General features: G+C 41.8%; 1 protein-coding gene across 3 annotated transcripts in view; it reads left to right on the forward strand.

Annotated features, from left to right (window-relative positions):
- Window positions 1-1860, forward strand: part of CIAPIN1 (cytokine induced apoptosis inhibitor 1) — a 58875-nt gene extending 57015 nt beyond the window's left edge. For all 3 annotated transcript variants that reach the window (XM_085888630.1, XM_085888629.1, XM_085888631.1), the window contains exon 9: window positions 540-1860. In XM_085888630.1, coding sequence (XP_085744756.1) covers window positions 540-653 — 114 coding nt within the window. In that variant the 3' untranslated portion in view covers window positions 654-1860. The remainder of the gene's footprint in view (window positions 1-539) is intronic.
- Window positions 1861-12503: the final 10643 nt, after the last annotated feature.

Genomic DNA, 12503 nt, shown 5'->3' on the forward strand with positions numbered 1-12503 from the left:
CTCCTCACCCCTTTAGTATATCCGTCAATGAAGTGATTGGTGGTATTTGCTAGTATCCAATATATAAAGCTCTTTCTAACCACTGATTCACTGACTCACATTAAATATCGGTACCTTCTGGGTGACATAGAAAGCTGGTGTAAGGTTTTTTTGACAATGCTGTGAGTGAACAAAACCCCAGGCCCAGAGAAGTGTAAACTCAAATGTTTGCCTTTACATCATTGAAACTGTTGTGATCACTACCATAACACAACTTTTCTTATTTGATGTAATCATGCTGGGGAAATTAACCAATTTTTATTGTTTCATATTTTTGCTTTAGAATTGCTTTTTGTCTTCCCAATAGTGAGTGACTTTTAGAAGGAGAAATCTGTACATTTGTTGCTTTTCATTGTTGAATACGTTGCTTGATCTGGTGAAATACATAACAGTATCCTCTGTTTATGAACTTTGAATGCGTGACTAGCGACATGCAACGTCTTTGCTGAATAAATACTGCTTTCACAGCGCTAAACTACCCTCCTCCTCTCACTCCATAGTGTTACTTGGGTGATGCCTTCCGTTGTGCCAGCTGCCCCTACTTTGGCATGCCTCCATTCAAGCCGGGAGAAAAGGTTGAACTGTCTACAATGCAGCTTGCCCTCGACGTTTAGTTGGCATTCTCAATCCTGTTTATCTCCATATCCATTGTTTTCTTGCTATTCCAAGGACATTTTGATCTCCTGCCAAACTTCAGACATCTTCATTGGCAATTGGGCATTGAAATTTTCAGGGTGTTGACCGAACAAGCCATTCTCCAGGAACAACAACTGCAAATTTCTTGTCTCCAGCACTGAACTATCTTTTTTGAAATCACCAGGGTAGGAATGGTTGAATAACTGTGACAGGTGATGTTAATATTTGGTTCTGATTTGCTGCTTGATGTGCATTTGCAGTCGGGTTTAGTTTTGTGGGTAATTATGTACAGTTTGTGTACTGCTTTAAAGGTGACATTTTTTTTTTTGCAATGTTTGCATAAAAGCATTTGCTTCTACATCTTGGTGATCCAGAAACTACAAAAGTGAATAAATTAAATATCTGAAGGGCACAGTGCTTCTTCTTATTGCGTATGGCAGCTTAGCTTCTGGGGTAGCTATCATTTATTGGAAGCGTGACTGTCGCTGATGCAGTACCCCTCTACCAGTGCACACTGATACTTATTTTGCTGACCTCGGAAGGATGACAGGCTGAGTCAACCTCTTGGTGTATTAATTCATTGGCCAACAGGGCTTGAACTCAGGACCCTAGGATCCCAAGCCACCATCCTAACCACTAAGCCAACACCAGGCTTTTTGGGAACACTGCTGATGATTGGGAGGTAAGAATAAAAATGGCAATTTTCTTTGTCCTTTTTCCCTTTCCTCTTTTCTCTCATATGCTTTTCAATGTTTTGTGATCGACTTTTAATCCCCTCTCCCATTTTTGAATTTATTATATAGATGGTCCCTCAGTAAGTACTACTTTATTATTTTTGAAAACATGCTTCATCTGCTAACCAAACTCTTTTTTCCCACATGGATTTATCAGGCACTTAACACGAGGGCTTGGATATTTGACTAAAATGAGGATTTATTTTAAAATTAATCTAATCCATTTGCTACCCCCATTCAGACTTATCGCTAACTGCATATTGACGTCTGGAGTGAAGAAAATATTTCTGTAATGTAACAGTAAATACCTCCTGGGAATTTTTCATTTCCACATTTTGAAACTCGTGCTTGTTTTATTTTCAAATTATATCAAGTCCTTGTGGAGAACAGGATATGGTGAGCATTATAATTAAATAAAATATTGTTTCCCTCTGGGGATGGTGTTTATTAATGAACTTTCAATCATGTGTTTTTTTGTTTTTTTTAAACATGAGTAAGGCTCATGAAAGAGCAAGATAGAAGCGAATGAATATGAAAAGGAGGGGAAGGGGGGTAGGAAACACTGAAACTAGCAAGTAAGAAGATTAGGTTAGGAAAGATTAATGGGGGTAATAAAGATGACTGCTCAGAAATGGAGATGACAAGATGGCAGTGCACTGCTTACTTCGAAGCCCTGGAGAGAAGAGTGAGAAAGCCACAAGAAGGTGGTTCAGCAGATGGGAGAAGTAAGGAATAAAAGAGGTGAGGTGTACAATCAGCCTGGATTTTGGAAGTTTAACCAGGAGGGAGCTACTGGAAGAACACAGGTTTACTGGAATATATGGGGAGGGTACAATCACAGAGAGCAGAATTGGAAAATAGATGATAGAAAACAGAGACCACTGACCTTTCATTGTGAATGCAACAGACCTTGTGCTTTGGCCTCATCACGGGAGATTCCAATAATGTTCAGAGCTTTAGATCCTACAAAATTCAGGAGAGACGTGTGATGCTGGGGCACCAGCCCGTAGGAGAGAGCAGTACACCATCGAGCTACGGACAAAGCCTTTTGCCCATTTAAATGTTTAGGCCTAGCTTGGTAGTCCATTTGCATGTGGGTTCCTGTTTCATTATGACCACGAAGGGTCAGTACATTTCTCCTGAGCTCTTAAGGCTGCACTTGCAAATCCATGTTGTCCTGACTTCTAGAGTACAATTGGCTGCCCTTTCATGTCTTTCTTCACTCGTGAATTGGTATGACAGGCTTGTTGCTCACTGCTCGGTACTCAGTATTTTAACATTTTGTCTTTTTTGTGCCAGCTCTTCTCCATGCCTAGTTATACACTTAAGATCATTCGCTGATATTGGTGCATATCCTTTTTTGTGTGTTACCTGAGAACCAAACCAGCTGGTAACATTTGACTTGTCTTGGCTCTAAGTTTTGAGCATGGTGCTTAAAACCTATCTTCATAAATTATTACTAATCAGGCATTGCTTCTTTCTTAAAACTTAACTCTAAGATTCTTCTTACCCTCTATTTTTTTGTGCCAATTCCTTGATGCTGTTTCCCAGGACCCTTGAGCTTCACATGCTCCAATCTTCCTGATCTTACCCCTTTAATTCCATCAAACCTCAGTCAACCCCTTTTGTTTGCAATGTTCCAAATCCTTTCTCATTTTCTTTTCACTGTTCTTTACTTGTTATACCTACGACTGCATTCAACAAGTTTATTTTTCCCACACATTTTCCATCAATATTTTTCATTCTCTGGGAAGGGGAAAGGGGGTGTTGGCTGCAGTAATGCTTTATCATCAATGACGATGACATTGCTCTCGATGAGGACGTGCCTCACATGATGGTGGTTTATCTGACATTCCTTATCTCTGCGGAGCATTTCACCTCAGTGAAAGGAATTTGTGCTCTGAGCAAAATGAAATGTACCTCGATTGAAACCTGTTTCATTTGTGTTAATACACTTGGATGCAACGACATAATTATAATGCATGTTTCACATATGGAGAAGACTTAACATGAGGATTTGGTTAGTAAAACTGGAATAACAGCATATACTACCTTCAATGCAGTCTCCCCTTTCCATGCCTTTAGAAAAGCCATAGACTTGATGATCAGTTCTTTTTCACCATGGCATGATACCAATTCTTATTTTCCATGTAGATCTTCAGAAATTCTTTTGATATATATATATATACTGAACAAAAATATAAACGCACCAACCTAAATATCTAAGTCAAGATTGCCATTATGGGAAAATGGTCAAACCGATGATATGTTTGAGCAATGGTTCCTTTGTTTTGCTCAAGACAGATGTTCCCATTGAAATTGACCACTCTGAGTGTGTGGACTCACACGTTGAGTAATCCTTCCCATGAGCACCATGATGTGATGACATCATGGCTTGACAGAGTGATGGTCAGTGAGCGTGACCAGGACACAAACACTCCCTATAGCTTGCCCTATAAAAGGCCTCCCCAAAATGTGGATTGGTGCCAAATGTCAACATGCCACAGATGTCACAAATCTTGAGGGAGCGTGCCATTGGCATGCTGAATGCTGGGACGTCAGTACGCGCCGTTGCAGCACACTTCAATGTCCACCACTCCACCATTAGCCGCCTGAGAACGCGCCTCAGAGAGACTGGAAGCACCGTGAACCGCCCACATGCCCGGCGACCACGTGTGACCACCGCCGGTCAGGATCGTCACATGAGGCTGCAACATCTCCGGGATCGACTCCGACCGGCCACGAGGACTGCCGATGAGACTGTCGGGCTGCATAACAGGCGCATTTCAGCCCAGACGGTGCGTAACCGCTTGAGGGAGGCCAACACCCGCTACTGACTGTGTGAACTCTGACAGTGACACCTCGGTTGTGTCGGCTGTTGTAGCGCAAAGACTGTCGCCAGAATTCTCAAGGAATTCTTTGAAATTTAATGCTCAATTGTCATGGATTCTATAACCAAATTGTTGTGAAGATTTAGTATTCATGAGTTCGAGGTAAAATAGTAACAATCGCTTGGTGCGTTTATATTTTTGTTCAGTATGTATATATATATATATATATATATATATATATATATATATATATATATATATATATATATATATATATATATATATATATATATATATATATATATATATATCTTTTAAATGATGCATTTTTCAAGGACTGTAATCAACATGATTTTGCGGTAATTTTGTGCTTGACATTGCAAGGCTGGGAACAAAAGTGTTTTCTGGAAGCGTGGGTTCACCACTAAATAAAGGTTAAGTAGGTTGTGCATGATTCGCTCCCCCTTTCCTCCCAAATCAGTTATCTCGATAATTACTGAGAATTCTAAATATTTCCATTATCCATTCAAATGAGTGCGATCATTTTAAAATGTTTATGTATGAGCAGAACACGCTTTTTAGCAAAGGTCTCCGTTTCATGAATGTCATTGAGATAATGGAGGATAGCCAAGGAGGGGTTCATTCTCGCACCCCACCATGCCCATCTCTCCCGAACACCCTGCCTGCTTGGTTATTGGTTCACCAAGAAATATTCTCACGAAAAAAATAAGTGACCACTATTGGGTAGTCGATCGAGTCGAAAAAAATTTCGAAGTTTTTTTTTAATCTACCCTTATTTGTTGGTCATGGTGTCGGTCTGTTCGTGTGTGTGTTTGTCGGGGGTTTTTGACCCCCTTGCAGTTGTTCGATTTTGATGAAATTTGGGTGGTAGGACCAGTTTATGACCTCGTTGTGCCACATAGGAACTGGTTGCGAACGCCGCTTTGGTTGCCTGGCAACGGGACTTTAAATTTTTGAAAAATCATAACAAAATTATTTTTTCGAAAATAAAAAATCGGGCCACGACCGACTGTGGGCAGTACATTCAGCCGTATTGTCAAAATTTTCCAGTCGGATCCTATGAAAACTGTCAGAGAAGATAGACTTTGAATGAACCCTGGTCGAAAACAATTAAAACAACGAAGTTCGTTATATCTCAGAGACTATGAGTCAGATCCTCATGAAACTGGTATGGTAGGTTCATGGTATGTCTTAGTTATGTGTGAGAAAGAATTGTTGCTATGGACACCTCCGTTGCCTAGCAACGGCCGAAAAACCTCAATGTGGGGGTATTTTTACAAAAAAACAATCTGCAGCATTAACCCTTGAAGCTAGAATCATGAATTTTCTTGTGCTTAATCCTCAGGTCATTCCCCATCGAACGGGCCCATCGCGTCAGGTTCTATTGGGTAATCGATTACCCATGTCCGCCTACTGTCTTGTATTCGTTATTGTTGTGTGTCTGTCTGTCTGTCTGTCTGTCTGTCTGTCCCGAGCATAGCTCCGTGGGTTTTGATCCGATCCTGATAAAATTTTGGTGGGAGGTTTATATCATGATCTAGTTGTGTTTTCCTGAGAATGGGCATGGTGCACCCATTATGGGTGGAGCCATGCCCAAAAAACGTGTTTTTAGGGGGTAGCTGATTTCAATTTGCATCTTCTCCTAGGGGGTTTGTCGAATCTGACAGGGGTTTCAGTATTTGGTTAGCCCAATGGCACCTGCATAGCCCCACGGAGCTCGATTTTTAATTTTTGTCCCAAGGTCAAGGTCACAAGGTCACGAACTTAGAAAATTGCGAATTTTGACATAAAAAAAATCATACGACCGCCCAAACTTTGAGAGCTAGGATGACAATATTTTTTATGCATAATCTTGAGGTCATACCCCACCTAAAGTCTTGAAACCATTTTGCTCTATCTCTAACACCTTGCCCGTGGCGCCCCCTTCAAGTTTGTTTTTACGCTGATTTTATCAAAGTGTGGATAATCCGAGGAGTGCGAAATGCCATATAGCCGATATGACGTTATATTGTTCCTGGAATGTTCCAGAGGAAGTTTTGCACCAAAGGTCATAATCCTTGACCTTTGACATTTAAAGTTCACAAAGGTCAAATTTTCAAAGTTGTGGGAATCGAACCGGGTTTTCGACCTTCTTCGACGAACTAACTCCAATAAGCTATAGCATGTATCCTGTTTCCTTATTTTAATGTCCACAACATTGTTTTGTGACCTTTAAAGGTTATGCAAAGGTCAAATTTTGAAAGTTATTGAACGAAACCGGGTTTTCGACAATTTGCAGCTAATAACCTGTCACTCGTACCACATCATGTTGATCATTTTTATAACTTGGTCAAACATTATCACATTGTCTCATCCTTGACTTCTGAAACAATCTACATCGTCAAATACCGCTCGTGAACCATCGTCGTCTTCAGACTTGTCAAATTTAGATCTGCTATAAAACTGCCTGTGCATTTGAAAGTAAGTGTTGTGTTTAAGGGTAATCCAGGGTAATATTCAAAACTTGCCGTTTTTAAATAGTTGGGCTTCATTTTACGACTTACCAAGAAAGTAAGATTACAAAAATAAAAAAAACAGCCGTTTTTACAGCCATTTTTCCCTGCTGAGCAGGGATTATCTTTTTCTTCTTGAGGAAATATTTTATAGCCAGATTCCCTTCCTGACGCCAACCCTGGTTGCCTCTTACGACACACAGGGATATGGTCCACCTATTCTAAACGGGGCGTACTCAATGGTGGACCAGGACACTGTTACTCATTTCACCGACCTCGGAAGGATGACAGGCTGAGTCAACCCCCCTGGTGTTAATTCAGCAACCAACCAGGCTCGAACTCAGGACCTTAGGATCCCAAGCCAGCAACCCTAACCACTAAGCCAACACCAGACCCGGGAAAGATTACAAAAATGATTGCCACAATTGGACCATCATATAACAGATCATCGAGTTCACTAAAAATTGTAAAATCTCACTCACTCTTCTTTGTCTGTTTTGGGTTGAAACGTTCATGTCAGTGTTTTGATAATTGATCCCGATTATCAACTTCCTGCAATAAATATGAGCTGAATTTTTTTTTTCCTTTTCCTTCAATCAAACACATAATATCCATCCATCAGGACCATACTTTGTGCAGAGCGTTGGTGCTGCCTAAGCAGTCTCCTTGGCTATTGGGCACAATCCTGGATGGGTCGCCACTCTGACACTGGATACCAGCAAGCTGGTACTCATTTTGCCTGACGGGCAGAATCAACCCCCACCTGGTATTTAATCAACCTCTGAGTGGGATTTGAACTCAGGATCCAAGGATCCCAAGCCCACCACCCTAACCATAAAGCCAACACCAGGTTTTACTCAGGTGTATGGGGCTTTGAAGGGTTAATAGGGTTGTTTTAAAAAAATAAATAAAAGTAAAACGCCCTGTATATCGTTTTTAATCCTGTCTCTCAATGGTGAATAATCACTTAAAAATTGTTGTATCCAGATCTTTACCAAAACCTAATGAATTCGCAGCGATTTCCTGGGGCTCCTCAATCACACACCCAACCTGTCCAGCCAGCCAGGGGTGAAAAGAACCAATGTCCACCTTCGGTGGAGGAGGTAATATAGTATTTTAAATTGTTGGTATCATTTGAACAATTCTTCCAGAAACATACTATCGGACAGCCATATTGGCAAAAAAATCACACTGGGTGGCCATCTTGGATTTATGCAAATTAGCAATTTTTCCTTGGCTACATCTACATGTTTTTTCAGGAAAGGGGGTGCCAGGTACAGCAAACCGTAATTATTTTCCAATTTCTTCTCGGTCAAACCGTACATTATTGACTGTACCCTACCATTAAACTGATCCTCTTTGCGGCTTCCATTTTATGCACTTGAAAGATGTAGTTATGAAAAGATTTAATTTGATATGAACATAGTAACAACATTTTCTTCATTTAGAGAAGTTCAAAAATGGCAGATTTCTCAAATCATTGCTGGATCACATGCCATGTGTTGAGGTTTGAGTGAGCATGAGCCTTGTGCTGTACCTGTTTCCAATGACGTTTTGTTATACATTCCAAAACCCTCTTGTTCACTATGTATTCAACTTCCTTTTTTTTGAAAGATAGTGTACCTTAACTATTGCCACAGAGATTCAATTGAGGTTGTCCATAAGGCGTTCCTGATCTTTCACATTGTTGTTGAAAGGTTTTTGAATCTCAGCAGGGGGTGCTGTTTCTCTATAAACGATGAAAATCTGCCAAAGATTCCAAACGCAATCAAAAAAGTACTTTTCAAACTTCAGTGCATAGGTGTTAGATGGATCTACATGCTGCGTTAAAATATTTCAACAAACAAGATACTCATAATATTCCGAGGTACGTCAAAAAAAGGATAACGGAGTTTCTGCACGTCCGACAGGATGGTACGGAGGTAGCGTAACGCTTACCTTTTGTGTTGTCTAGCTTAGGTTCAGTTTCCAACTGGACTGGATTGTGGAATTGGTGCTTTGCAGACGGGACACATCGCAAATTGCACCAGCCTTCGGATGGATGTTAAGCGGAAGGACCTGTTTCCAGCACGAGTAAGTGGACGTTAAAGATACCACAGTGTATTTCACAAAGAGTAGGCAACAATTATGACCAGCACCTGAACAAATTCCACCGCCCTCAGTCAAATGTCTCACCAGCAGATTCGGAAAAGCATGAGCGAAAATTCTCCCCACGACTGCCTACAGCAAGGTGGTATTAATGAGCCTGTTCGAGTAGTTTAGTAGTTAAGTTACACACACACACACACACACACACACACACACACACACACACACACACACACACACACACACACACACACACACACACACACACACACAACAGTATGAGCTGGGGTACCCGACGTTGCCCATTGCTGTTCTAATTCTGAAGAAATAAAATTTTGTTTTTCTTTTTCTCTTTTTTGTGGGGGGCTAAAACATTTCTCCACACTCACTAAGCAATGGGTTTGGGGATCATTTAACATTTCCTTTCATGTAGCTATTTGCAAATGCTTAGTGGAGGTAGCTGGCTGAAAATGCCAAATGCCTCCATTGTTACAGGTTGAGGTTCCATCACCATGGGAGACTGTTTCTTCAGTCCCTGCGATGCAACTAAAGCTGGAAAACCTCTGGTAACAGTTGGTCCAGACAGAGTGCGAAGTATTATCCGGTCAAGGAAAGCAAGACAAGATGGTATACATGAAGAGCTTGAACAGAGATTACAGGCAGACTAATCTATCGAGCTCAAATGCCATAGAGACCGTGTGTCAACGTACACATCACGCTCACACATAGAAAGACACTTGAAACGAATGAGTAATGTCTGTTTAGAAGATGCTTCAACAAGCAAAAGAAGCCGCTGTTCAAAGACGACACTATTTGACTTTAAAGAACATTGCATTTTTTGCGGAGAAAAGTGCATCATGGACTTTGATAAGAAGAATCCTAATCTTTGGCGGCGAGTTCTCCTTTGTAGGACTGCAGATCGTGTTGATCGGACAACTTTCAAACAAACTATTCTAGATATTATCGATTCCCGTCAGGATGAAGAAGGACGCCAGGTCAAGATACGATTAATGGGCGCAATCGGCGATCTTCATGCTGCTGATGCGAGATATCACGATGATTGCAGAAAGTCCTTCATGGCACCCCGTTCTGTTGCAGCAGCAGCACACAGTGGCAGAGAAACTCAGGACATTGAGCCAGCTGTCAGTTCTACCATCCTATCGATGAAAAACGACATGTTGGGCATCTGGAATTCAGTAGAAGTCTACAATATGTACAAGGATCATGGAGGAAAGCTATACTCTCGCCGAACCCTGTTATCCAAATTGTTGGATATACTTGGCTCTGAGCTTCTGGTTCTGTTTGGTGAAGGTGTCGCAAGTTTAATCTTGTTTCGCAGCAGAGCGTCTACTGCAATCAACTTAGTGGCATCAAATGAAGATGACGCCATTGATGTTTCCATAGAACGAATTGCCAAGAAGGTTGCACAGGAATCTAAGCAGTTGTCATCCGACCCCAGTTCCTATCAGACTATAATTAATATAGATATTGATAATGAAGTAGTGAGTTCAACCCTTCAATTGCTACTCTCCAAAATATCAGCTAAACTGGACTGCACACTTCAAGGAGCTCTGATAGGAAACATGATAACGAATATGATCACCAATCGACCAACGACACTCCAAATAGCACTGGGAGTTAGTTGTAAAAGCCTCATCGAGCAGTTGTACAACTATCGTGTGACCTGTTCCTATGATGAGTTTTAGCATTTCAAGGGATCAGCAGCAAAGGCTGCAACTGTTCACTCCGGGATTAGGGGAACCGCCAATGCTGAATGTGGCCTCGTTCAGGTTGTTACTGACAACTTCAACACAAATATCTCATCCCAAAATGGACTCGTTTCAACACATTATCTTGCAGTACTACTTACCATAAAAGATCAGGAGATATCTTCCACATCTGAAGATGAAGCCATCATCAGACGATTGATCCGTGATGAAATGAAGACACCTGTGACAGAAGACATTTCAGTTCAAAGGTACAAGGGACCTGAGAATCCAGCGATGCCAGTTGAAGAAGCCACACGTGTGGTGTTACCTCTCCGCGTATTGGCTCATCAAGCCATACAACTTAGGAGAGTTCAAGATATGGAGTTCTCTTTTCTGAAGCAAATCGCTTCTGCTCAGAACACACCAGAGTTTAGTGGCTTTAATACGAAGCTCTGCAGAGAGCAAGGACAATCCATCCAACCTGCAACGAGGGCCATTTATACACCACACATAGATATGGATCCAGCTGATCCGGACACGATGTTTACAGCAATGGAGGAGGGAAAACGCTTGACCGCAGTGTGTGGACAAACCGTAACCATCTTCACAAATGACCAACAGCTGTATCGAGTGTCCGTTAATGTTAAATGGGTATATCCTGAGCGATTTACCCAGTTCATACCAAGGCTTAGTGGCATGCACACCCTTATGAGTTTCATCGGTTGTGTGGGGAACTTGATGGCTGAAAGTGGGCTGGAAGACATGATGAAATCTGCCTTTGGAGTTGTTGCTCATATGCTTGGTGGAAAAAAGTTTCCCCAAAACTTCAGGGCCCTGCGATTGGTGACTGAAGAGGTCCTTCGTTCCAGCGTGGCTCAGGCAGAAAGTCATGAAGACTTAATGGGCACTCTTGAAACCAAAGCAACAAAGAGCATGACCACACAACTATGGGTACACAACCTTGTGAAACCTGTATTCATCATGATGGCGTTTGTTCATCCTGAGCGTGAAGGAGACTGGCCATTGCATCTTTGGGCTATGAAGGGGATGCTCCCCTACTTCTTCATGGCTGGATATGGTAAGCGAGATATGGGCTCTACTACCTTCGATTGATGGAAAGGCTTCATGGAGACATTCTGGAAATGTTCTTTAAAGGAGATCACGTGATGCGGCAAAAGAAGGGCCTATGGTCAGATATGTACATCGAGTCCACGTTCATGCGCTACGATCATGGCATACATGGAATCGTTCGCATTACACTGAAGCCTTCTTCACTGAAGAAGTGGCCCGATCGTATGCACACGTTTAGTCAGACAGTCCACGATCTCACAGATATGTCTGAGGGGCACATAGTCACAGAGGTGGCCATTCACAAGGAAGAGAAGCCATCACGCATACGATCTGATGCAGAGGGACGAGATAAGATAAGGAGAAAACTCCAGTCCTGTATCGACCCACTTGACCCATACGAACAGGCAGACAGAGTTGTCAACATTGTAACTGGCAGAATTGGACCAGAGAAATTGAATGTGCTAAGGGCAGTTGACATTGGCCGAGCACTGATGCATTCGTATGAAGAAAGCTGGCCAGCAGGATTCAACGCTCCCTTATCTAAAAAAAGTCATACCTATGGCAGTGACACGGAAAGTCATGCGTGTGGGATCTACTGAGGTTTGTGATCTAAATCTCATCTAATCCAGGGTCATGGGACTCCAACAAAGTCGAAATATCAAAGTATGTGACATCTTAGAGTACGAGCTTGCACCTGTGCCAACATCAATGTTCGATGAAAAGGGGTAGATGAGAATAGCAAAGACCAAGTCGACATTGAAGAATAATCTCCAAGTGGAAATCTCAACAAGACTGGGTCCACAACCTGAAGTCACCATCTTTGGTGGTTGTGCAATCCTCTGGGTTATTCATTGGCCTAACAGGGGAATTGTGCAAGACTTT

The sequence above is a fragment of the Eptatretus burgeri genome, chromosome 7, assembly GCF_056783735.1.
Source record: "Eptatretus burgeri isolate ZD-2024b chromosome 7, Ebu_testis_v1, whole genome shotgun sequence".
Lineage (NCBI taxonomy): Eukaryota > Metazoa > Chordata > Myxini > Myxiniformes > Myxinidae > Eptatretus > Eptatretus burgeri.